Here is a 26286-nt window from a genome sequence, read left to right as displayed (position 1 = left end):
CTTAAGTACTTTACACCACTGGTTTTGGACGAACGTGTGAAGGTATCCTACTTTTTGAAGTGATTTGTTTGACAATCAGATGAAGACAAGTTGTGTTCATGCCACATTAAAACCTGTTGGGGATAGGGGGCAGTATTTGCACGGCCGGATAAAAAACGTACTCGATTTAATCTGGTTACTACTCCTGCCCAGTAACTAGAATATGCATATAATTATTGGCTTTGGATAGAAAACACCCTAAAGTTTCTAAAACTGTTTGAATGGTGTCTGTGAGTATAACAGAACTCATATGGCAGGCAAAAACCTGAGAAGATTCCTTACAGGAAGTGGCCTGTCTGACCATTCCTTGAGCTTCTTGACTCTGTTTATTGAAGACTGAGGATCTTTGCTGTAATGTAACACTTCCTACGGCTCCCATAGGCTCTCAGAAGGCGGGAAAAAGCTGAATGATGTAATTCCAGCCCCAGGCTGAAACACATTAGCGCTTTTGGCAAGTGCTCTATCAGAGGACAATGGGCTGAGGCGCGTGCACGAGTCGACCCCATGTTTTTATTTTCGTTCGTCTCTGAACCTAAACACAGATTCCCGGTCGGAATATTATCGCTTTTTTACGAGAAAAATGGCATAAAAATTGATTTTAAACAGCGGTTGACATGCTTCGAAGTACGGTAATGGAATATTTAGAATTTTTTTGTCACGAAATGCGTCGTGCGCGTAACCCTTATTTACCCTTTCGGATAGTGTCTTGAACGCACGAACAAAACGCCGCTATTTGGATATAACTATGGATTATTTGGGACCAAACCAACATTTGTTATTGAAGTAGAAGTCCTGGGAGTGCATTCTGACGAAGAACATCAAAGGTAATAACATTTTTCTTATAGTAAATCTGACTTTGGTGAGTGCTAAACTTGCTGGGTGTCTAAATAGCTAGCCCTGTGATGCCGGGCTATCTACTCAGAATATTGCAAAATGTGCTTTCACCGAAAAGCTATTTTAAAATCGGACATATCGAGTGCATAGAGGAGTTCTGTATCTATAATTCTTAAAATAATTGTTATGCTTTTTGTGAACGTTTATCGTGAGTAATTTAGTAAATGTTTAGTAAATTCACCGGAAGTTTGCTAGTTCTGAACGTCACATGCTAATGTAAAAAGCTGGTTTTTGATATAAATATGAACTTGATTGAACAAAACATGCATGTATTGTATAACATAATGTCCTAGGTGTGTCATCTGATGAAGATCATCAAAGGTTAGTGCTGCATTTAGCTGTGGTTTGGGTTTATGTGACATTATATGCTAGCTTGAAAAATGGGTGTCTGATTATTTCTGGTTGGGTACTCTGCTGACATAATCTAATGTTTTGCTTTCGTTGTAAAGCCTTTTTGAAATCGGACAGTGTGGTTAGATTAACGAGAGTCTTGTCTTTAAAATGGTGTAAAATAGTCATATGTTTGAGAAATTGAAGTAATAGCATTTCTAAGGTATTTGAATAACGCGCCACAGGATTCCACTGGCTGTTACGTAGGTGGGACGATTTCGTCCCGCCGACCCTAGAGAGGTTAAAAGGTTAAATTACATGTCTTTACTATGAAACCCATTAAAAAAGCACATAGTTCCTGTGAAAAAACATGCCCCCCTATGGAAATCAAATGCCCGTCCAACTGATTCGTTCTGGCGCTGGCTTCTGTAGTAAAGTTAGATCAAAGCTCAATCAATGTCTTGGAAGATTACATAATGATAATTTGTATTCTACATAACAGACCCCTAATATAATATCATAATGTTATTGTTACACCAAAAACACCATCTCATTTCTTATGAGATTTTAGGATGGTCAGCTGAATAGTAAAAAAAAAGATAATGTGTCCAAAACTCAAAATACAGGAAGGTTTGTTAACACCATCAGCTCTAATTTAGTCACGAAACAGTAATCCAAGAAGATCTTAATGCATATTCCCATGAAACTGATTGAGATCAAATGATTGGTATACAGATGCAGTTTGGACATTTCACTGGTAAATCGTGAAGAATTATCATTCACGACTGACAGTGATGATGGTCTATTTTTAAATGTGGTATGCCTAACTTGGTGTTTGAGGGTATTTTGTGGGGGGTTTTATGTGCTGCCCTGCCCCAAAAAAGTTCCATGTAGGCTATACACTGTCCCGCAAATGTCCTGCAAAAATCATCCTGTTGTCCCTCATTTGGGTATATTAAATGTTGTCACCATATGTACTTACCAACCCTATTAGTTTCATATGAATTGTGTGTGACTGCCTGGCTCAGTTAGCAAGCTAATGTTAGCTAGCTAGCTAACTATGGAGCAAGTGCACATTAACAAACTGAACCTAACAAAAAATCCTTCTTCAAGCAAACACTCGTAATGTTAGCTAGCTAGCTAACTATTGAGCAGGTGAACATGATCAAACTGAACATAACAAAAAATCTTCTTCAAGCCAAAACTCCTTAACTAGCTAGCTAACTATTGAGCTGGTGCACTTTATCAAACTGAACCTAACTAAAAATCCTTCTTCAAGCCAAAACTCCTAATGTTAGCTAGCTAGCTAACTATTGAGCAGGTGCACATTATCAAACTGAACCTAACTAAAAATCCTTCTTCAAGCACAAAACTCCTAATGTTAGCTAGCTAGCTAACTATTGAGCAGGAGCACATTATCAAACTGAACCTAACTAAAAATCCTTCTTCAAGCCAAAACTCTGAATGTTAGCTAGCTAGCTAACTATTGAGCAGGTGCACATTATTAAACTGAATCTAACCAAAAATCATTCTTCAAGCCAAAACTCCTAATGTTAGCTAGCTAGCTAACTATTGAGCAGGTGCACATTATCAAACTGAACCTAACAAAAAATCCTTCAAGCCAAAACTCCTTAGCTAGCTAGCTAACTATTGAGCAGGTGCACATTATCAAACTGAACCTGACTAAAAATCCTTCTTCAAGCCAAAACTCCTAATATTAGCTAGTTAGCTAACTATTGAGCAGGTGCACATTATCAAACTGAACCTAACTAAAAATCCTTCTTCAAGTACAAAACTCCTAATGTTAGCTAGCTAGCTAACTATTGAGCAGGTGCACATTATCAAACTGAACCTAACTAAAAATCCTTCTTCAAGCCAAAACTCTGAATGTTAGCTAGCTAACTATTGAGAAGGTGCATATTATCAAACTGAATCTAACAAAAAAATCATTCTTCAAGCCAAAACTCCTAATGTTAGCTAGCTAGCTAACTATTCAGCAGGTGCACATTATCAAACTGAACCTAACTAAAAATCCTTCTTCAAGCCAAAACTCCGAATGTTAGCTAGCTAGCTAACTATTGAGCAGGTGCACATTATTAAACTGAATCTAATCAAAAATCCTTCTTCAAGCCAAAACTCCTAATGTTAGCTAACTATTGAGCAGGTGCACATTATCAAACTGAACCTAACAAAAAATCCTTCTTCAAGCCAAAACTCCTCATGTTAGCTAGCTAGCTAACTATGGAGCACATTATCAAACTGAACCTAACTAAAAATCCTTCAAGCCAAAACTCCTAGACATAAAAGATGTCAAGACTTGCTCAAGAAAAAAATATGCATTTTGCAGCTTTATTCTTTTAGTTAGAACAATTCTGATGAAAAAGTGGAGGATAACACTGGGAAATGTCCCTATTTTTTCCTATTTCTTGTCACTTCTGTCGGCTCACCCATGTGGAGGTTTGTGCTCTCTGATTGGTTCAAAATTAAGTTCAAGGCCACTGACGAGCATTGAGATTCTACAAGTAGAAACCGCAAGTTTGTCGGCACCAGGTCGGCACACAGCAGGGACATCTTTTGTTCTAGAAAGAGAAGAAATGGCCTCCTAGTGGCGTGTCCAGGGGATGGCCCAGAGAGGCGCTGTTTCCCTCTCTCCGGTGAAATAGATTCAGCCTCTTGAGAATTTAAGGAAATGTATTAAACATGAATAGACACTAATGAGAAATTGTATTAATTGTAATATTTCAGAGGGAAGCCTGGCTTCCCTTGGCATCCATGGATACACACCACTTGTAGGCCAAATGTCATTACACTTATGGTGTTTGTAAATGTCCCTTTCCATTCAAAATACGGGTGCACAGTGTCTTTACTATGAAGCCCATCAAAAATGTTTGAGCACGAGCAAGCACATCGATTAAGGTTGTAAATGTTAGGCCCCTCTAAACTGGGTCTGTGCCCCACCTTGTCCACCCGTTCAACATTTTCTGGACACGCCACTGCAGCCTTCTACTGTGCTGAGTACCTATCAGCAGTCCGATTTCTCTGTGTGTCTGTACCATAAGTCCTGCGAATTTCTCTTGAAGGCTACACCACAGACCTTGTGGTATATGAATTCAACTCAACATTCGACCACTTTTGAGATGTGAAAAGGGAAGACTTAGGTGTGGGGTTGAACTATCCCTATACGTTTGTCAGTTGTTGCTCTGTGGTCAGTCACTGTGGTCAAAGCTCAGGAGTTCTGGATGGAATTAACAGTGTGAGCTAACTTGAGGTGGATCACTGCTTCGCTTGAACTGTGTCACCACTGACAACAAGAACAACGGTGGCCATTTTACCCTGACCTATCAACCCGGATGAGCTCAATACAACTCTACAAGATTAATATCTACAGGATTAAAATAAAGTTGTTCAAAATCCCTGCATGTAAGTCTGATAGATGTATTTCAGATTTATAGTGAATGATTGCTCTATGTAGACTTATACAGTATACTCCCTTACTACCATAACGTTTTCATCCAAAGCCACTTACAGTTACAAGACATCTTCAGTGTACTGTATGTATGGGCTGTAGATCTGTGGTTAGGGGCAATTTCTACCTTGAACACCAAAAAGTAAAGGTTGTACAGGAGAGTGTTGGGTTCGAGACAAGAGCGCCTCCTCCAGGTTACAGCATGTTACAGTCAGGGGTTGGAACCGGTTCAGAGAACAGAACCAAAAAACCTGTAAAATAACAAAACATTTAGAGGAACAGAATCAGAACTGCAAATGAAACTGATATATACTATTCTGGAACAGAACTGTTATTTTAAAATCATGGGAACCGGTTAATAATGTTATCTTACATTTTTTCCAGTCCCACAAAAAAACGCAACAAAGCGCCTATGCAAAGCCCTCACTCTGTCACTCAGACACTTATTCCTGCCAGCTGAAAATCTTTGTTGCCAGTGTGTGTGCATGTGTAGGCAACCTGTCCTTCCCCCTCTGAAGTATACTCTAGTAGTCTACTGATGTTACAAGCGTGATTCAGAAATTAGAGAGAGATTTTTTATTAGAGAAGAATAGATTAACCTTTTCAATGCTAGTTAAGGATACTATAATTTTCACTTTTCACATTTAATAACGACAAAAAGGTAAGACATGTTTTTATTTTCATTCTGGTACCGCTCTGCACACATAAGCTTGTTAGTTAGCTAGCTAGCTAGTTCTGGTCCAATGTTAAGCCAACTCTCTGAAGTTCAAAGACATTCTAAGTTCCTTCATAGAAGCCACTCCTCCGTAGGTATAAATCTGTGGCCCTAATTCCAATAATGCATATCATAACAACAAGATGCCCAGAACATCAAGCCAAGCCTTCTCCCCCCTCTCTCGCTCTCTCCCCACCGGCCAAATTTCAGTCGCATATTGCGCACTACACTCGTCTGTCCAATGCATGTAAATAGCTTGCCCGCTCCATAGCAATCTGCTCGATCTGCACTGATTGGTGAAGTCATTTAATATTGAGCTAAACGTTAAAAAAAATTATGATTTCAGAGGTTTAAAAAGGAACGGAAAGGAGCGATATAAACATAGCCGCAGGAAGTAGGGGTGCTACCTGATCAATCGAAATGTATTTAATAATAATTATTAACAAAAAATATAAAAAATGTGTGAACTAGGCCTGTATTACCCCTGTATTGCTGTAGAAAAATACTCCTAATGTAGTTAGTCAGTACTCTTTTGAGTGACGCCACCAGTGACACCACCGATAATGTCATGAGGGGGTTGGGACTTCTAAGTGAAGCCATCCTGGTGTCTCCACACTTCTTTCCTCTGTCATCTTTGTGAGAATGTGTGTTTTCATGCACAACAATGTTTGCCTACAGTGTGTGTGTGTGTTTGCACGTGTATATGTGATTGTGTGTTATCATGTTGTGTGTTCTGTACAGGGCATGCTTTATTAAGGGTACCATCTTTATACAAAAATAAATATATATGTAAAATGTCACACAAATGGGTGTGTAAGGTAAGGTAAAGTGAATAGTGACACTGTTATCCAGTGCAAAACGTGATGCTCAATCTGGTCTTGTTGGACCTTTTTGTTGGAGTCTGGCTGGAATTATTCAGGCTCGGGCTAGCCAGACTGGGTTAGCCAGACTGGCTCTGTGATAAATCTCAAAGACGTAGAGTAGTTCTGGTTCTGTTGGTCCAGTGGTGTAAATGAGGAGGAACCCCTGGAACTGGGTTCCTTTCAAAACTACGACTAGCACTGGAACCCCCTATCTGGAATCCCCCAGTCAGTGAACCAAAAAGTCAATTTCCACCACTGGTTGGGTCTGGTGTCTGACCGTGGGTCAGAGACCTTGTCTAAACCTGGTGAATGCCTCCACATCCACCTTCAAACATCGTCTTCTTCTTTTGTCACTGGATGTGGCCATAATCCTATCACTGGAGACATTGTATTATGCTATGAAAGTGACTTCCGATTCTTGGTTTCACCAGTGGGTCTCATTGCTATATACATTGCTACCAGTCCCTTTCATAGCTCATACCGGGTGTAGACAAGGTCAGAAGAACCCAAACAGGTCTGAACCCCACAGTGTGTGAGCCAGTGTCTCTCAGCTACAGGCCAGTGACGTACATCTCCATCCCGTCGTTGAAGGTGAAGATGGTGGTGGTGCTGGCGGTGTTAGCCCCCTGTTTCACATCACTGATGGTCTCATAGAAGTTCTCCCCCCCAAGCAGGGCCTTGGTTAAAGGGCCTGCTGGAGGTCCCTGGGGGCCCGGGGCCCCTGGAGACGGCACTTCCTGCTGAGGAAGCTTCTTCTTGGGCTTCAGTGTAGCGTTTGACCCCAGTACACCGATATTGGTACCTGTCTGCTCACGTTTCCGGTGGGAGTCTATAGTGGCGTACGCCGGGTCAGACTTGGCTACCACACAGGCGGGCCAGGACCTGTCGCCAACTGGCGCATAGCAGGGCTCCTCGTGGGATCGGGCCTGACCACCCTGGACCCCCCGGCCACGACCCCTCACCCCTCCCCCGGGACCGACCCACGTCCCATTCCCTCCTGCTCCCCGCCCCACCTCCTCCATTCTCCTCCACAGAGCACTCGTTGCGGGGGAGGGTCTTGGCTCCATTGTTGTCTGGGGGAGGTTTCTTCTTCTGGGTTTTACACACAGTGGAGTAGGTGTCAGAAATCTGAAGTCAAGACAGAGAGAGAAGGAGAAGACACACTGAAACACTGTGCATTCAGAACCACATACAGTACAACTGTGGTTACGAGAAGGCTATAACACATGAGAGTATCACTTACTGAACATGGAAATAAAGGATTACAAAATATTACAATATTTAACCACAATGATTTTGGTCTACTAAAAATGTATTGTACTAAATTGTATTTTTATTATACATAATGCTCAATTCAACACCTGTATTCTACAGGGTACACTGTAACGGAAAACTGTAAGTTATACGGTAATTCCTTGTTTTATCAACAGTACTTGGAAACCTTTTACTGCAGCATACAGTACATTATGGTCTGGCATTGTGGGAAATTGTTGTGGCTGGGTCACACCCAGTCACAGCACCAGAACACCAGAAGAGGGTTGGAGGAGGGACCAAACACCAAACCTTCACCTGGTGCGAGCGGACCACATGGAACTACCACCACAGCACCGACCGACCCCAACTGCCAATTCCCTTCAGCAACTGCCAACCCAGACCCCACCCTTCCCTTCCCCTCCCCTCCCCCAACACAAAGACACAGACACATTGTGGACAGATTGAATGACTAAATGGACTGACAGATTTTTTATGATTATTTTTGATTGATTGATTGTTTTGTTTTTGTTTTTAAAATGACCATTTGTTTTGCCAAATTTGAATTGTTTATTATTTGGAATTTTAAATTAATAATGGACTGAATTTGAACTTGTTGAACATTTTAAACTGTAATGAATTTTGGAAAAACCAAATAGATTGACCTTAAACCTTAAATTGTAACATCTGTTTCCAACTCACACTCTCATACACGTAGATCCCCTGAATGCAGCTCACTTTCCAGCTCACACTCTCAAACAGATAGATCCCCTGAATGCAGCTCACTCTCCAGATCTGAATCACCTGAATTCTGATCACCTATACACTATTTAGTTCAGTTCTTTGCACCCCATCATTGTGAGGTATTGTTTGTTTTTGATACACTTCTATTCAGAGCTCTGGTTTTCCTGTAATGTACTCCTCCTGTGTATGATAGTTTTTGCCAGCCTCACTAACGACGCCTTTTGCCTATTCTCTGCCTGTACCTAAGCTAATCGGATTTCCTGTTATTGCCTGATCTCCCAGACGACGTTACTAGCCTTTTCTCTGACTGTACTGTTGCCTTTTTGGACCCCCTGTGTATGATCTGCTGCCTTCCCCTGGACCCAGCTACCTGCCTCCTCCTGTGGTCCTCTACATTAAACACCTGCTGCACCCTGCGCTTGAAACCAGCTCTCTGTCTCCCTTGTGTTCATTACATAAATGTTTGAGAATTTTGGCATATCCTTATGGTATGTTTTGCCGTTGAGTCACTGCCCGTTTCGAAGCCTTTGCTAAGGCCTCTAGAAGTGAAAGTTAAACACTACATGACCAAAAGTATGTGGACACCTGATAGTCGAACGTCTAATTCCAAAATCATTGGCATTAATATGGAGTTGGTCTCCCCTTTGCGGCTATAACAGCCTCCACTCTTCTGGGAAGGCTTTCCACTAGATGTTGGAACATTGCTGCGGGGACTTGCTTCCATTCAGCCACAAGAGCATTAGTGAGGTCAGGCACTGATGTTGGGCGATTAGGCCTGGCTCGCAGTCGCCGTTCCAATTCATCACAAAAGTGTTTGATTGGGTTGAGGTCAGCACTTTGTGCAGGCCAGTCAAGTTCTTCCACATCGATCCTGACAAACCATTTCTGTATGGACCTCGCTTTGTGCACGGGAGCATTGTCATGCTGTAACAGGAAAAGGCCTTTGCCAAATGGTTGCCACGAATTTGGAAGCACAGAATCGTCTAGAATGTCATTGTATGCATTAAGATTTCCGTTCACTGGAATTAAGGGGCCTGAACAACGAAAAACAGCCCAAGACCATTATTCCTCCACCAAACTTTACAGTTGGCACTATGCATTTGGGCAGATAGCGTTTTCCTGGCATCTGCCAAACCCAGATTTGTCTGTCGGACTGCCAGATGGTGAAGCGTGATTCATCACTCCAGAGAACACAATTCCACTGCTCCAGAGTCCAATGGCAGCGAGCTTTACACCACTCCAGCCGACGCTTGGCATTATGCATGGTGATCTTAGGCTTGTGTGCGGCTGCTCGGCCATGGAAACCCATTTCATGAAGCTCCCGACTTACAGTTATTGTGCTGACGTTGCTTCCAGAGGCAGTTTGGAACTTGGTAGTGAGTGTTGCAACCGAGGACAGACCATTTTTACGCGCTTCAGTACTCGGCGGTAACAATCTGTGAACTTGTGTGTCCTACCACTTCGCAGCTGAGCCATTGTCGCTATTAGACGTTTCAACTTCACAATACTGTGTTCTCAATTTTATACACCTGTCAGCAATGGGTGTGCCTGAAATAGCCGAATCCACTAATTTGAAGGGTGTCAAACATACTTTTGTGTATAAATAGTCATTAATATGCTGTAATGTTTGTAAACACTTTACATAGCAGGCAATCCCTTGTAATTGAAGTAGAAAAACTGTGAAAACAAATTTTATTCATTCATTCATTTATAAATTCATTCCGTTTACATTTACTTTTTTACAGTATAAGTCAATGTTATGGTATTGTACTGTGTCATGACACAGTACTTTATTTCTATTTATATTACAGTGTACTGTAATATGAAATACAGAATTATACTTGCCACAAGCTGCCTGTCAAAATCACGCTAACCCCTTTACAGTGTAGCATATGTCAAGTACAGTAGACCTGTGAGGCCTTTGATGATATAGTGAGTGGTTTTTATTGCCCTCATGACTGTATAATTGTGTACAGACTGTCTCTGTGTCAGCCTGCACATACAGTATGCAAAGCCTGCATGTATGCAAGAATGTCTGTGTACAGTATTTTCATTTATGCGCAAACATGAATCTGTGTGTGTGTGTGTGTGTGTGTGTGTGTGCATGCGCACGTGCGCTCGCATGTGCATGTGCGTGTGTGTGCGTGTGTGTGTTGATACAGTGCAGTAGCCTGACCCATTTTGCTCAGGCAGAGTAAACTGTGTTATCAGCCTTCTGTGTGCTGTGGCTGGGCTGTGTGGCAGAGTTACCTAACCACTGGATAAACCAGTTACATTTCGCCACAGTCAGCCCAAACAAGTAGTGGAGAAAATACAATGGTGTGTGTCAGAGACTTGGATAACAGCCAACCCACTAAACCATGTTTTCCATGAATTTATGACACATCCACTATTCAAGAAGGAAAATGTGTGTAAATATGGCAATTATTAATAGAACATATCAAGTTTCATGTTTCATTAGTCCTATGTACAGGATACACTTGGTATACACGTTCAACCAAATACTTACTTACAGGGTCCTTCTGGACAACGCAACAACAATAACAAATAATAACGTGTGTCTTTGACATTTACTACTTACAACCAAATGGCATGTGTAAAATCTGGCAGAGGCATTTACCATCTAAGCAACATTGTGACCTCTATGGCATTTCTGTTTCATAGTTCATAGAGAGGTGCACCAAAAGGATTATGGGATACGGTCATGTTTGTCTTCCGTGTTCACACCCGGACTGCACCTCTGATCTACTGCTCTTGAGAAACGCTTCATGAGCAAATAGCTCTCTTTATCTATCATTCTCCATGTCGCTCTCTGTCTCTATCTTTCTGTCACTCCATCTGTCACTATCTCTCTCAGACCCCAAGGGATTTTCATAGTTTCAAAAAATGCACAATGGTCTTTAGGGGGTAACTGTTGGGGTGGACCTGACACTGATTATTTATCAACAAAGTATATATTTTATAACACATAGTCATACAGGAGAACATAAACAATAAGAGTTCCTCTTTTCATTAGATTCAACAATCTCCCTCCCCCCTCTCTCTCTCTGTGTCTCTCTCTTCCTAACAGATCTCTAGCAACACTTAAACCCTGCCCCCACAAATCTGTGATGATCTTTTTTGATAAACAAAGACCATGCCCTGAGCTGTGTGTGTGATCTGTGCAGCCATTATGTGTGTGTGTGTGTATTTGTGTGTGTGTGTATTTGTGTGTGTGTGTGTGTGTGTGTATTTGTGTGTGAGTGTGTTTGCAGCAGAGGAAGGAAGTCACAAGACGATGGGGGTTTCAAAACTGCAGCTGTTGAAGAAGCCTGTACTGTATCTTTTATTTTTTTTCATTCTCCTCTTCTCCTTCTCCTCGTCTACTCTAAGATATAGTACCGTTTGTATTTATGCTCTCTGTGTGACAGGATTATAAACCTAGCAACAAAATCGTATTTCTGTTATTTTGTAGATCAGAAAATAAGTAGTGAATTTAGATTGGTTTGTGTGCATTATGAACGTTAGTGGGTAAGACCCGGTTTGGGAGATCTGATTGGTTGAGAGCAGGCCAGCGCCTACAAAAGGCAAGTAAGGAGTGGACGAGAAGAGCGGGACAGAGGAGGGGAGGAGTGGAACACCTTTTGACGGGTGCAACTGACACACTCCAGAGTATACTAGGAGCTCAGAAAGAGAGAAAGATAAAATCCTAAAGAGAAAGAGGGATTAAGGGGAAAGAGAAGAGAAAGAGGAGATTGTTTTTGCCTCTCTGAGACAAATAGTAAGACAAAGAGAGTGAAATAATTAGTTATTGAGAGAGCGGGAGAGAAAGACAGAAAAAGATAGAGGGAGAGAAATCTGTGTAGTAGTCTGATCTCTCTACATTCTAAATGAGGAGCCAAACAGCAGAGACTTAACCCCTTAAGCTCTGCTCACAGCCACACAGCAAAAGGAGCCAGGGGCTCAAACCTGTTTTATACCCATAGACTGAGCTGCATCTTGCTGAGTCGGGAGCTAAACTACAGCTTGTTCATACTTCTATAGTTTTCTCATGAGGAAAGTGCACTTTAGTATAAACTATAATAGTATAAACTATTTAATCACAACATCATATACTGTATGTATGTACAGAGGATGCATCAGTGTCTTATTGTTACATTCTGTGTAACGGAGGCAAGGGAATGTACAATGTCAACAAAGTCCTAAAAAAAAACTAAAAAAAGGAAACAGAAATGATCTGGAAATAAGTAGAAAAACGCTCGATACAGAGTCCCCTGGTGGTCTGCAACCGAGCCAACAGTGTCCAGAAGTAGTGCACTACATGAGAAATGGGATGTCACTTTGTCACATAGTGTGACTGAAGTGTCAGAGTTAAGGGTTAGGTTCCACCCACATGTTGTGGTTCCACATGGCTGTAATCCCACCCTGCACTGTAACCATATACCAGGCCCCGGACCAAGTTTGACTCAGGAAGGCATGGAGGTCTGTGTTACGGCGGCAAAGCCAATCAAAGAGGAGCTCTCTAGGTAAACAGGACCTCTCTTTCACAATTTGACCATTAAGTTAACACAAATTTACTGTACATACAAACCATATGTTACGTAAGCAATACACAAATCTCCCCATGACACACTTACCTCATCCCGCCCACTCCACCACCCACCCACCCACACACAGACATATCCCTCACCTCCATGGCTGTGGGTGTGTATCCCTGTCCGTTCTCCCCCGGGGGTATAGGCGCTGGGTGCAAGGTGATGATGTCATTGTCCTCTGGGGGCTTCCAGATGTACTGCTCCCCGTTTCCCATGAACACTGCCTCCTGGTGGACACACAGAGAACAGAGGTGAGGGCTCTGCTGTCAGCCTGGTAGCCAGGGCCCATAATCACTACTCGAAGCACCACCGCAACATGTAATATATTAAGGCAAACTCCTTCCTCCGCTACTCTTTCATCCACGTGAGGCTACAATACGTTGAGTTTCCCGGGGAAGCTGTGACGCGAGCTGTAGTCTATAATTTTCAGACGTTTCCGTTGGTAGGCCTACCAATGTGTCTCTCCTCATTCAGAAAGCTCACTGATGTCAATACCAAAGCTGATTGAAAGTGAATGATGTGAATAATGGTAATAATGGTGAGAGCCCAGTATAGCCTAAAGAATCATAGGCTATTGTTACTTTGTGTCTCTAAAATAACTATGTTTCCATTTCAAGAGTATTTTTTAATTGAAATGTCCAAATGTCAGTCTTTTACCAGAATACATTTTTTTTGGCCTACAAAAAGCCCCCAAAAATAACAGCTCTGCATAATCGAATGAAAATCTGCAAAAAGACAACATCGTTTCACATTCTTTAATAAAAGACTCATAAACAGAAACATGCAATAGTCTGTACAGCTGGCTCCACAGTTTCCCGGCCGAATAGGCCTACAAGGAAACTCGACTTATCTCAGCGACATTGACTGCGCAAGGGGCGTAGTACCGTCCACAAAAAGTTTTGCTCAACAAAAAAACACGTAAGCCTCAATAATAAAGCCTCAAAAATACTGTACACACAAACCATATGTTATGAAAGCAATACACAAATCTCCCCAATATACTTTATAAATCCAAGCAAAACAACTCAATGAGACAGGCATTCTGCATGCATACTCACAAAGAGTAGATTATCTCTGGTATGTCACCTCAGCGTTATGTCAGGCCTGCATGTACAGTACATAAGAGACAGTAGATTATCTCTGGTATGTCACCTCAGCGTTATGTCAGGCCTGCATGTACAGTACATACGAGACAGTAGATTATCTCTGGTATGTCACCTCAGCGTTATGTCAGGCCTGCATGTGCAGTACATGGACATACGAGACAGTAGATTATCTCTGGTATGTCACCTCAGCGTTATGTCAGGCCTGTATGTACAGTACATGGACATACGAGACAGTAGATTATCTCTGGTATGTCACCTCAGCGTTATGTCAGGCCTGCATGTACAGTACATGGACATACGAGAGAGTAGATTATCTCTGGTATGTCACCTCAGCGTTATGTCAGGCCTGCATGTACAGTACATACGAGACAGTAGATTATCTCTGGTATGTCACCTCAGCGTTATGTCAGGCCTGCATGTACAGTACATACGAGACAGTAGAATATCTCTGGTATGTCACCTCAGCGTTATGTCAGGCCTGCATGTACAGTACATACGAGACAGTAGATTATCTCTGGTATGTCACCTCAGCGTTATGTCAGGCCTGCATGTACAGTACATACGAGACAGTAGATTATCTCTGGTATGTCACCTCAGCGTTATGTCAGGCCTGCATATACAGTACATACGAGACAGTAGATTATCTCTGGTATGTCACCTCAGCGTTATGTCAGGCCTGCATGTACAGTACATACGAGACAGTAGAATATCTCTGGTATGTCACCTCAGCGTTATGTCAGGCCTGCATGTACAGTACATACGAGACAGTAGATTATCTCTGGTATGTCACCTCAGCGTTATGTCAGGCCTGCATGTACAGTACATACGAGACAGTAGATTATCTCTGGTATGTCACCTCAGCGTTATGTCAGGCCTGCATGTACAGGACATACGAGACAGTAGATTATCTCTGGTATGTCACCTCAGCGTTATGTCAGGCCTGCATGTACAGTACATGTACATACGAGACAGTAGATTATCTCTGGTATGTCACCTCAGCGTTATGTCAGGCCTGCATGTACAGTACATGGACATACGAGACAGTAGATTATCTCTGGTATGTCACCTCAGCGTTATGTCAGGCCTGCATGTACAGTACATGGAGATATGAGACAGTAGATTATCTCTGGTATGTCACCTCAGCGTTATGTCAGGCCTGCATGTACAGTACATACGAGACAGTAGATTATCTCTGGTATGTCACCTCAGCGTTATGTCAGGCCTGCATGTACAGGACATACGAGACAGTAGATTATCTCTGGTATGTCACCTCAGCGTTATGTCAGGCCTGCATGTACAGTACATGGACATACGAGACAGTAGATTATCTCTGGTATGTCACCTCAGCGTTATGTCAGGCCTGCATGTACAGTACATGGAGATATGAGACAGTAGATTATCTCTGGTATGTCACCTCAGCGTTATGTCAGGCCTGCATGTACAGTACATACGAGACAGTAGATTATCTCTGGTATGTCACCTCAGCGTTATGTCAGGCCTGCATGTACAGTACATGGACATACGAGACAGTAGATTATCTCTGGTATGTCACCTCAGCGTTATGTCAGGCCTGCATGTACAGTACATGGACATACGAGACAGTAGATTATCTCTGGTATGTCACCTCAGCGTTATGTCAGGCCTGCATGTACAGTACATGGAGATATGAGACAGTAGATTATCTCTGGTATGTCACCTCAGCGTTATGTCAGGCCTGCATGTACAGTACATACGAGACAGTAGATTATCTCTGGTATGTCACCTCAGCGTTATGTCAGGCCTGCATGTACAGGACATACGAGACAGTAGATTATCTCTGGTATGTCACCTCAGCGTTATGTCAGGCCTGCATGTACAGTACATACGAGACAGTAGATTATCTCTGGTATGTCACCTCAGCGTTATGTCAGGCCTGCATGTACAGTACATGGAGATATGAGACAGTAGATTATCTCTGGTATGTCACCTCAGCGTTATGTCAGGCCTGCATGTACAGTACAATACGAGACAGTAGATTATCTCTGGTATGTCACCTCAGCGTTATGTCAGGCCTGCATGTACAGTACATGGACATACGAGACAGTAGATTATCTCTGGTATGTCACCTCAGCGTTATGTCAGGCCTGCATGTACAGTACATGGACATACGAGACAGTAGATTATCTCTGGTATGACACCTCAGCATTATGTCAGGCCTGCATGTACAGTACATGGAGATATGAGACAGTAGATTATCTCTGGTATGTCACCTCAGCGTTATGTCAGGCCTGCATGTACAGTACATACGAGACAGTAGATTATCTCTGGTATGTCACCTCAGCGTTATGTCAGGCCTGCATGTACAGGACATAAGAGACAGTAGATTATCTCTGGTATGTCACCTCAGCGTTATGTCAGGCCTGCATGTACAGTACATACGAGACAGTAGATTATCTCTGGTATGTCACCTCAGCGTTATGTCAGGCCTGCATGTACAGGACATACGAGACAGTAGATTATCTCTGGTATGTCACCTCAGCGTTATGTCAGGCCTGCATGTACAGTACATGGACATACGAGACAGTAGATTATCTCTGGTATGTCACCTCAGCGTTATGTCAGGCCTGCATGTACAGTACATGGACATGCAGTGTGGGTGTGTGTGTGTGTGTGGGTGGGTGTGTGGGTGTGTGGGTGTGGGTGGGTGTGTGTGGGTGTGTGTGGGTGGGTGTGTGGGTGTGGGTGGGTGGGTGGGTGTGTGGGTGGGTGTGAGTGGATCTCATGTGACTGTCTACCCAACCATCCTACCACTAGTCAAGTAAGAGAACAGTGAGGGACTGTGTTTGCATTGAAGAATGACATGGTTTAAATGGTTTTGCATGGTTGTGCATATGGATTAAATTATCTTCTGGCATCAGATCATCTCTGTTCACACATTTGTAAGTGTACATTTTGTAGTACTATTAAATATCTCCCCATTTACAGCAAATCATCTGTATGCAGCTTCACTATGCTGTCAGGTTCAATGAACGTCTCCCCTCAATCTTAAACAGAATCAGATGCTGCCATCAAATGAGATGTTCTTCTTCATCGGTGGATCTTTTTAACTCTTGGTCGATCAAGAGGTTTCTCAGTCTCCAGTGAGAGAGGAGTGCTACCAACATCCAGATGTTTATTGCTCTCTATCACACACAGAGACCCTCCATTGTCCCCACCGTCATATCGACACTACAGAACCACTGCAGGAGATGACTCCCAGGAGATTTCTTTACTGAGTCTCATACATATCCATCATCTATGGTGTCAGTGATTATGAATGTTTTATGAGCGACATTAGTAAACGCAATTAAAGTTAATTCATGTTCAGGAGTAGTTTGTTGATTGTGCTGTATATACAATCTCATAGTTACAGGTTTACATTTACATTACATTTAAGTCATTTAGCAGACGCTCTTATCCAGAGCGACTTACAACTGACTTTCTAACAAAGACCAAACACAATAATTACAAAGCCCAGTAGTTAACGTTCTGTAAATTAAGATGCTCTCTCCAGAGCCAGTGATGACATCTTTATATCTCAGGGATTGGGGCTGTGTGTTCTATTTATTCCTCTGGCTGGACGGCTACCTGTTTTGCTGTTTCTTCCCTCAACACACACGCAAGCGCACACACTCACACACACACACACACACTCACTCACACACGGCTTGGCAGCCATACAGGCTCTTGCATAATCGTCCCCTCCTCTCCGCTGGCCAAGCACAGAACATGTGCTCCACAGAGCAGGAGAAGGGCGGGGACGCAGGCTCACAAACACACACACACGAGCTATGAAGCACATACACACATATAGGCTACAGTACACACGCATAAACATAATATCCTTTTAGATGGTAAGAGCCCTTTTGGGGTATTTGAGCGGTTTCATTCTAGTTTCATCTCGCTGTGATATTCTCAGCCGGATTTAGAGCTCTCAACATGAGAAACTGCAAAATAATTTCCTAGAATTTAACCAAGACCACTTTTTCTTGGTCACAGACGGACAAAATCACTTTGTGCTTAAAGCTGAAGTTGTAACGTGTACAACGTTGTACTATGAACTTGAGCTTGTGTCCTCAAAATGAGTTCACCTCAGCAAATGAAAATGTGTTTTACCAGTTAGGTGACTTACTTTCTTTCTAAAACTATGCAACATTAACAGTTATTGTTTATAGCCATCTCATGAAAAATAATTACGGTTGGGTATATCTATTTAGGCGGAAACCAACATTTTGCCCTGTCATTGAACTTTAAACAAGAGACAACGCTTTCTCTAAAACACACTAAACAGACAAAAACAAGCTCTCTCTCAAGGACACACTAGAGAACCTAAGATCATGACACCAGGGGCGGTCCTAGTTTTCTGGGGACCCTAAGAGAGATTTGGTCTGGAGTATGGGCACGGTTATTCGAATATTCAAATATCCTAACGGACGTTAGTATTAGATTACTTGGGAGAGTATTCATTTTTTACAAAATGTAATAAAATGATGTATGTGACATTGCTACAAAGCCTACATAGATACATTCAACATTTTAATGACAGTTTTTATGAGTGCACCCTATACAAAAGACACTGGTAGCCTATACACTTTCCACACGTGTAGCTTGTTGTTATTGTCAGTCAATCAAAGCAGCGCAACAGTTAGAGGCTCCATGTGTAGCAACTGAAGTGGGAGATTTCCAATCCATGCAAAATGTAATAAACATTCCGGAGTTCAGTTGGCTAAATGAGGAGTAGGCTACAATGATCAACCAACAGGTAGGCGGTTGTTTCATTACAGTTGTTGTAGACAAGGACGGGAAGTGCAGCAAAATAGCCTCAATTAGCCTTGCTACTGTAGCTAGCTAGCTTTTTTACAACGATTCCATGCAGTCAATACAGGCAATACCAGATGGTACGATAGATAACCTATGGTAGCAACAAGTTTGTCTAACTAGTGTGAGCCGGTATGGCTATTTTCCCTCTCTCTCTCTCCCTCCATGCCACACATAGACTGTCACACACACCGGCCACTGCTCCTCTCTCAACACTCCCCCACCCTTCTGCTGAATCAAGCAGAGTGCAGTGCACCGGCTCTCTGTCTCGCTCGAGAAAGTGCCCATTGAAATTTCCCAATTCTTTATTATTGATATTTGATATTATTCAAATAGTGAAATAATTTAAAATGCCCATTCCTAGTTTGGTGGCCCCCCACCTCACGGTCATTTTTTAGTGGTCCCCCTCTTGACAGCGGAGAGTTATTTCATGCAGTTCTACTCATTGTGCCTTGGGGCGGACAGAACATTTTGCAGTTTTAAAGCAAATTTCCTGCAATTCTATTCATTTTTCCATGGGGCCGAGAGAACATTTTGCAGTTTTTAAAACTAATTTCATGCAATTCTATTCATTTTTCCATGGGGCCGAGAGAATATTTTGCAATTTGAAAGCTAATTCTAAAATGTCCCATGACTTATGCCATGCTCATATGATATCTCAGTCCGAGTGACCAACAAAATCAATGGGGGCCCCCTGAAGGTCAGGGCGCCTGGGCAGATGCCCTGCATGCCTGGTCAGTAATCCGGTAATGATTACTACAAGGTGTAGATAGCTGGCTAGACTAACTTACCAATTTAAACATCTTTAGGTAACATGGTCTAATTGAGTGACTGTCAGTGACTGACATTACAAGAGAAAAACTACTGACACTCTACCAAATGTAGAAGTTGCACCTAGTTGATTCTACTATTCTAACTCTCAGCAGTAAGTTGTGACCCCGACTGAGTTCCTAAAAAAATTATGAAAATAAAATGAAATGTTTTTTGGGGTTGGGGGCCTGTAGCCCTGCGGGGTATCCACGAAGCAAGCTAGATCTACTCAGGGTTTTCTAAAGCTAACCAGATTCAGTAAGCTTCACAATCCAAACTCTTCATCCGTACTACGATGGTGGATATTGCCTGTCCTCCTTCTGCTAACTCTAACAGGCTTGTAACGGCGTGTGCATGTCACATGTGGCTAGTCGAATGCAGAACTCCTTATTGAGACAATGCTGAAACATCAATCCACCAATCCATGCCACACTTTCATTTGTGCCGAAATCAAAATGACAGAAAGGTTATCTTACAAATTCAGCAGTCTATAGTGTGAAATAGGATTTTAGAAGTGCCGTCTTTATTTCTTATCGTTAATGCCGTCTTTGGTGTGCTTATCAATGCACACATTTTCCTCACTCATATCTATATCTTATTACATTAAGTAATACAAAAGTGTTACATTGTGTGATGTTTAAAATGTATTCTGTCATTACTAAATGTGTAATGTGATATACAGTATTTTAACATTACAATTTTTTTAAGAGAAACAACATTTCATTAATAAAATATTTAATCAGTTGTCTTCCTCAGATGAAGGGGATGTTTCCTAGAGGGAGGGAATCTGATTTCATTGGTCTTCAACTCGTGCCTCAGACTTTTCATTTGGAGTTAGCCCTGAGTTAGCCTGCCCTGGAGCAGGTTAGTTCTGAATGCAGGATAGTGGAGTTAGCCCTGAGTTAGCCTGCCCTGGACCAGGTTAGTTCTGAATGCAGGATAGCGGAGTTAGCCGTGAGTTAGCCTGCCCTGGAGCAGGTTAGTTCTGAATGCAGGATAGTGGAGTTAGCCCTGAGTTAGCCTGCCCTGGAGCAGATTAGTTCTGAATGCAGGATAGTGGAGTTAGCCCTGAGTTAGCCTGCCCTGGAGCAGGTTAGTTCTGAATGCAGGATAGTGGAGTTAGCCGTGAGTTAGCCTGCCCTGGAGCAGGTTAGTTCTGAAGCAGGAGAGCGGAGTTAGCCCTGAGTTAGCCTGCCCTGGAGCAGGTTAGTTCTGAATGCAGGATAGTGGAGTTAGCCCTGAGTTAGCCTGCCCTGGAGCAGGTTAGTTCTGAATGCAGGATAGTGGAGTTAGCCCTGAGTTAGCCTGCCCTGGAGCAGGTTAGTTCTGAATGCAGGATAGTGGAGTTAGCCCTGAGTTAGTCTTCCCTGGACCAGGTTAGTTCTGAATGCAGGATAGTGGAGTTAGCCTGCCCTGGAACAGGTTAGTTCTGAATGCAGGATAGTGGAGTTAGCCCTGAGTTAGCCTGCCCTGGACCAGGTTAGTTCTGAATGCAGGATAGTGGAGTTAGCCCTGAGTTAGCCTGCCCTGGACCAGGTTAGTTCTGAATGCAGGATAGTGGAGTTAGCCCCGAGTTAGCCTGCCCTGGAGCAGGTTAGTTCTGAATGCAGGATAGTGGAGTTAGCCGTGAGTTAGCCTGCCCTGGAGCAGGTTAGTTCTGAATGCATGATAGCGGAGTTAGCCGTGAGTTAGCCTGCCCTGGAGCAGGTTAGTTCTGAATGCAGGATAGCGGAGTTAGCCCTGAGTTAGCCTGCCCTGGAGCAGGTTAGTTCTGAATGCAGGATAGTGGAGTTAGCCCTGAGTTAGCCTGCCCTGGAGCAGGTTCGTTCTGAATGCAGGATAGTGGAGTTAGCCGTGAGTTAGCCTGCCCTGGAGCAGGTTAGTTCTGAAGGAAATTTACCTGGCTAAAAGGCGAGCCACTTTTATATGATCGGTTAAATTCAGAGTTGACCAAAGTTGCTTCGCTAGCTCCTTAAACCTTTTTCTAGGGATACGCTTCAGGATGAAATGACACATACGCGCACACAGTTGTATTTAATTCACACAAATACTGCACATTCTGTTAATATACAGTGTACTCAAACACATACATACAGTAGAAAATAAGTAGAGCATATACAACAACACAGACACACACCCACTGCAAAGAAAACATTGTTTACTGAGTCCGAGGTGCTAAAGGAGTTCCTTAAACTTGACCTCAAAAAAACATCTGGGTCAGATGGTTTAGACCCTTTCTTCTTTAAGGTTGCTGCCCCTATCATCGCCAAGCCTATCGTCGACCTTTTTAACCTGTCTCTCCTTTCTGGAGAGGTTCCCATTGCTTGGAAGGCAGCCACGGTTCATCCTTTATTTAAAGGGGAGATCAAGCTGATCCTAACTGTTATAGGCCTATCTCTATTTTGCCCTGTTTATTAAAAAGTGATGGAAAAACTTGTCAATAATCAACTGACTGGCTTCCTTGATGTCTATAGTATTCTCTCTGGTATACAATCTGGTTTCCGCTCAGGTTATGATGTGTCACTCCAACCTTAAATGTCTTCAATTATGTCACCATTGCCCTTGATTCTAAGCAATGTTGTGATGCTATTGTTATTGACTTGGCCAAAGCTTTTGATACGGTAGACCATTCCATTCTTGTGGGCCGGCTAAGGAGTATTGGTGTCTCTGAGGGGTCTTTGGCCTGGTTTGCTAAATACCTCTCTCAAAGAGTGCAGTGTATAAAGTCAGAACATCTGCTGTCTCAGCCACTGCCTGTCACCAAGGGAGTACCCCAAGGCTCGAAACTAGGCCCCACACGCTTCTCAATTTACATCAACAACATAGCTCAGGCAGTAGGAAGCTCTCTCTCTCCATTTCTATGTAGATGATAGTCTTTTACTCAGCTGGCGCCTCCTGGATTTTGTGTTAAAACGCTCTACAACAAAGCTTTCTTAGTGTCCAACAAGCTTTCTCTGCCCTTAACCTTGTTCTTAACACCTCCAAAACAAGGTCATGTGGTTTGGTAAGAAGAATGCCCCTCTCCCCATCGGTGTGATCACTACCTCTGAGGGTTTAGAGCTTGAGGTAGTCACCTCATACAAGTACTTGGGAGTAGGGCTAGATGGTACACTGGTCTTCTCAAATCAATCAAATCAAATCAAATTTCATTGGTCACATACACATGGATAGCAGATATTAATGCAAGTCTAGCGAAATGCTTGTGCTTCTAGTTATGACAGTGCAGTAATATCTAACAAGTAATCTAACAAATTCACAACGACTACCTTAGACACACAAATCTAAGTAAAGGGATGGAATAACAATATGTACATATAACTATATGGATGCGCGATGGCCATAAGCAAGATGCAATAGATGGTATAAAATACAGTATATACATATGAGATGAGTAATGAAGGTGTCACGACTTCCACCGAAGTCGGTCCCTCTCCTTGTTCGGGCGGCGTTCGGCGGTCGACGTCACCGGCCTTCTAGCCATCGCCGATCCACTTGTCATTTTCCATTTGTTTTGTCTTTGTTTTACACACCTGGTTTCACTTCCCCAATTACTTGTTCATTATTTAACCCTCTGTTCCCCCATGTTTTTTGTGAGTGATTGTTTGTATGTTATATGGTCCGTTATGTGGGCTTGCTTTATTGTATTGTATTTGCCTATTTTGAGTAAATTACGTTTATTTACTCATATCTGCTGTCCTGTGCCTGACTCCTCTACATAAGTTACACACAGACCACATAACAGTAGGATATGTAAACATTATTAGAGTCGCAGTATTTAAAGTGACTAGTGATAACTTTATTAAATCCATTTATTAAAGTGGCCAGGGATTTGAGTCCGTATGTTGGCAGCAGCCTCTCTATGTTAGTGATGGCTGTTTAACAGTCTGATGGCCTTGAGATAGAAGCTTTTTTTCAGTCTCTCGGTCCCAGCTTTGATGCACCTGTACTGACCTCGCCTTCTGGATGATAGCGGGGTGAACAGGCAGTGGCTCGGGTGGTTGTTGTCCTTGATTATCTTCTTGGCCTTCCTGTGACATTGGGTGCTCTAGGTGTCCTGGCGGGCAGGTAGTTTGCCTCCGGTGATGCGTTGTGCAGACCACACTACCCTCTGGAGAGCCTTACGGTTTAGGGCGGTGCAGTTTCCGTACCAGGTGGTGATACAGCCCGACAGGATGCTCTCGATTATGCATCTGTAAAAGTTTGTGAGGGTTTTAGGTGACAAGCCACATTTCTTCATTCTCCTGAGGTTGAATAGTTACTTTTGCACCTTCTTCACAACACTGTCTGTGTGGGTGGACCATTTCAGTTGGTCCGTGATGTGTACGCCGAGGAACTTAAAACTTTCCACCTTCTCCACCACTGTCCCATCGATGTGGATAGCGGGTGCTCCCTCTGCTGTTTCCTGAAGTCCACAATCATCTCCTTTGTTTTGTTGATGTTGAGTGAGAGGTTATTTTCCTGACACCATATTCTGAGGGCCCTCACCTCCTCCTTGCAGGCTGTCTCATCATTGTTGGTAATCAAGCCTGCCACTGTAGTGTCGTCTGCAAAGTTGATGATTGAGTTGGAGGCGTGCATGGCCATTCAGTCATGGGTGAACATGGCGTACAGGAGAGGGCTAAAAACGCACCCTTGTGGGGCCCGAGTGTTGAGGATCAGCGGGGCGGAGATGTTGTTTCCTACCTTCACCACCTGGGGGCGGCCCGTCAGAAAGTCCAGAACCCAGTTGCACATGGCGGGGTGGAGACCCAGGGTCTCAAGCTTAATGATGCGTTTTGAAGGTACTATGGTGTTGAATGCTTAGCTGTAGTCAATGAACAGCGTTCTTACATAGGTATTCCTCTTGTCCAGATGGGATAGGGCAGTGTGCAGTGTGATGGCGATTGCATCGTCTGTGGACCTATTGGGGTGGTAAGTAAATTGTAGTGGGTCTAGGGTATCAGGTAGGGTGGAGGTGATATGATCCTTGACTAGTCTCTCAAAGCCCTTCATGATGACAGAAGTGAGTGCTACGGGGCGATAGTCATTTAGTTCAGTTACCTTAGCTTTCTTTGGAACAGGAACAATGCTGGCCATCTTGAAGCATGTCTGGGCCGGCAGCCTTGCGAGGGGTAACGCGTTCAAATGTTTTACTCACGTTGGCCATGGAGAAGGAGAGCCCACAGTCTTTGTATAGTCGTCAACCCGCACAAAGAAGTTGTTAAATTTGTCTTGTCTGGGAGCAAGACGTCGATGTCCGTGACTGTTCTGGTTTTCTTTTTGTAATCCATGATTGTCTGTAGATACGGCCACATACGTCTGGTGTTTGAACCGTTAAATTACGACTCTACTTTGTCTCTATACTGACACTTTTCTTGTTTGATTACCTTGCGGAGGGAATAACTACACTGTTTGTATTCGGTCATGTTTCCAGTCGCCTTGCCATGATTAAATGAGGTGGTTCGCGCTTTTAGTTTTGCGCGAATGCTGCCATCAGTCCACGGTTTCTGGTTAGGGAAGGTTTTAATAGTCACAGTGGGTACAACATCTCCAATGCACTACCAAATAAACTCACGTACCGAGTCAGCGTATACGTCGATGTTATTGTCTGAGGCTAGCCAGAAAATATCCCAGTCCACGTGATCTAAGCAATCTTGAAGCGTGGAATCTAGCTGGTCAGACCAGCGTTGGTTCGACCTAAACACGGCCCTTCCTGTTTTAGTTTCTGCCTATAGGAGGGGAGCAACAAGATGGAGTCATGGTCAGACTTGCTGAAGGGAGGGCGGGGGAGGGCCTTGTATGTATCGCGGAAGTTAGGGTAGCAGTGGTCAAGTGTTTTGCTCGAGCGGGTACAACAATCAATGTGCTGGTAGAATTTAGGAAGCCTTGTTCTCAAATTAGCTTTGTTAAAATCCCCAGCTACAATAAATGCAGCTTCAGGACATATGGTTTCCAGTTTACATAGAGTCCAGTGAAGTTCTTTCAGGGTCGTCGAGGTATCAGCTTGGGAGAGGGGGGGAGGAGGGGATATACACGGCTGTGACTATAATCAAAGAAAATTCTCTTAGGAGATAATGCGGTCGGCATTTTATTGTAAGGAATTCTAGGTCAGGTGAAAAAAGGACTTGTGGTCCTGTATGTTGTTATGATTACACCATGAGTCGTTAATCATGAAGCATACACCCCCGCCCTTCTTCTTACCAGAGAGATGGTTGTTTCTGTCGGCGCGACGCATGAAGAAACCCGGTGGCTGTACCGACTCTGACAACATATCCCGAGAGAGTCTTGTTTCCCTGAAACAGAGAATGTTACAATCTCTGATGTCTCTCTGGAAGGCAACTCGTGCCCTAATTTTGTCTACCTTGTTGTCTAGAGACTGGACATCGGCGAGTAATATGCTCGGAAGCGGTGGATGGTGTGCTTGCCTTCTAAGTCTGACCAGGAGGCCTCTCCGTCTGCCTCTCCTGCAGCGACGACGTTGTTTTGGGTCGGCCTCTGGGATGTCCAGGGTGGAGGTTCGAACAAAGGATCCGCTTGAGGAAAGTCGTATTCCTTGTCGTAATGTTGGTAAGTTGACGTCGATCTTATATCCAACAGTTCTTCCCGGCTGGATGTAATAACACTTAAGATTTTCTGGGCTAACAATGTTAGAAATAATACATTTAAAAAAATTATTACT

The 26286-nt window shown here is 43.2% G+C and overlaps 1 protein-coding gene across 2 annotated transcripts in view; it reads right to left on the bottom strand.

Annotated features, from left to right (window-relative positions):
- Positions 1-6886: 6886 nt before the first annotated feature.
- The window catches only part of LOC106600544 (uncharacterized), a 97541-nt gene continuing 78141 nt past the window's right edge, over positions 6887-26286 (bottom strand). For both annotated transcript variants that reach the window (XM_014191972.2, XM_045714897.1), the window contains 2 exons: positions 12972-13103; positions 6887-7435 (listed from right to left, as the gene is read on the bottom strand). In XM_014191972.2, coding sequence (XP_014047447.2) covers positions 7157-7435; positions 12972-13103 — 411 coding nt within the window. In that variant the 3' untranslated portion in view covers positions 6887-7156. The remainder of the gene's footprint in view (positions 7436-12971; positions 13104-26286) is intronic.

The sequence above is a fragment of the Salmo salar genome, chromosome ssa03 (genome assembly GCF_905237065.1).
Source record: "Salmo salar chromosome ssa03, Ssal_v3.1, whole genome shotgun sequence".
NCBI lineage: Eukaryota > Metazoa > Chordata > Actinopteri > Salmoniformes > Salmonidae > Salmo > Salmo salar.
The sequence above is the reverse complement of the archived record's forward strand: the minus strand, read 5'-3'. Positions and strand labels throughout refer to the sequence as shown.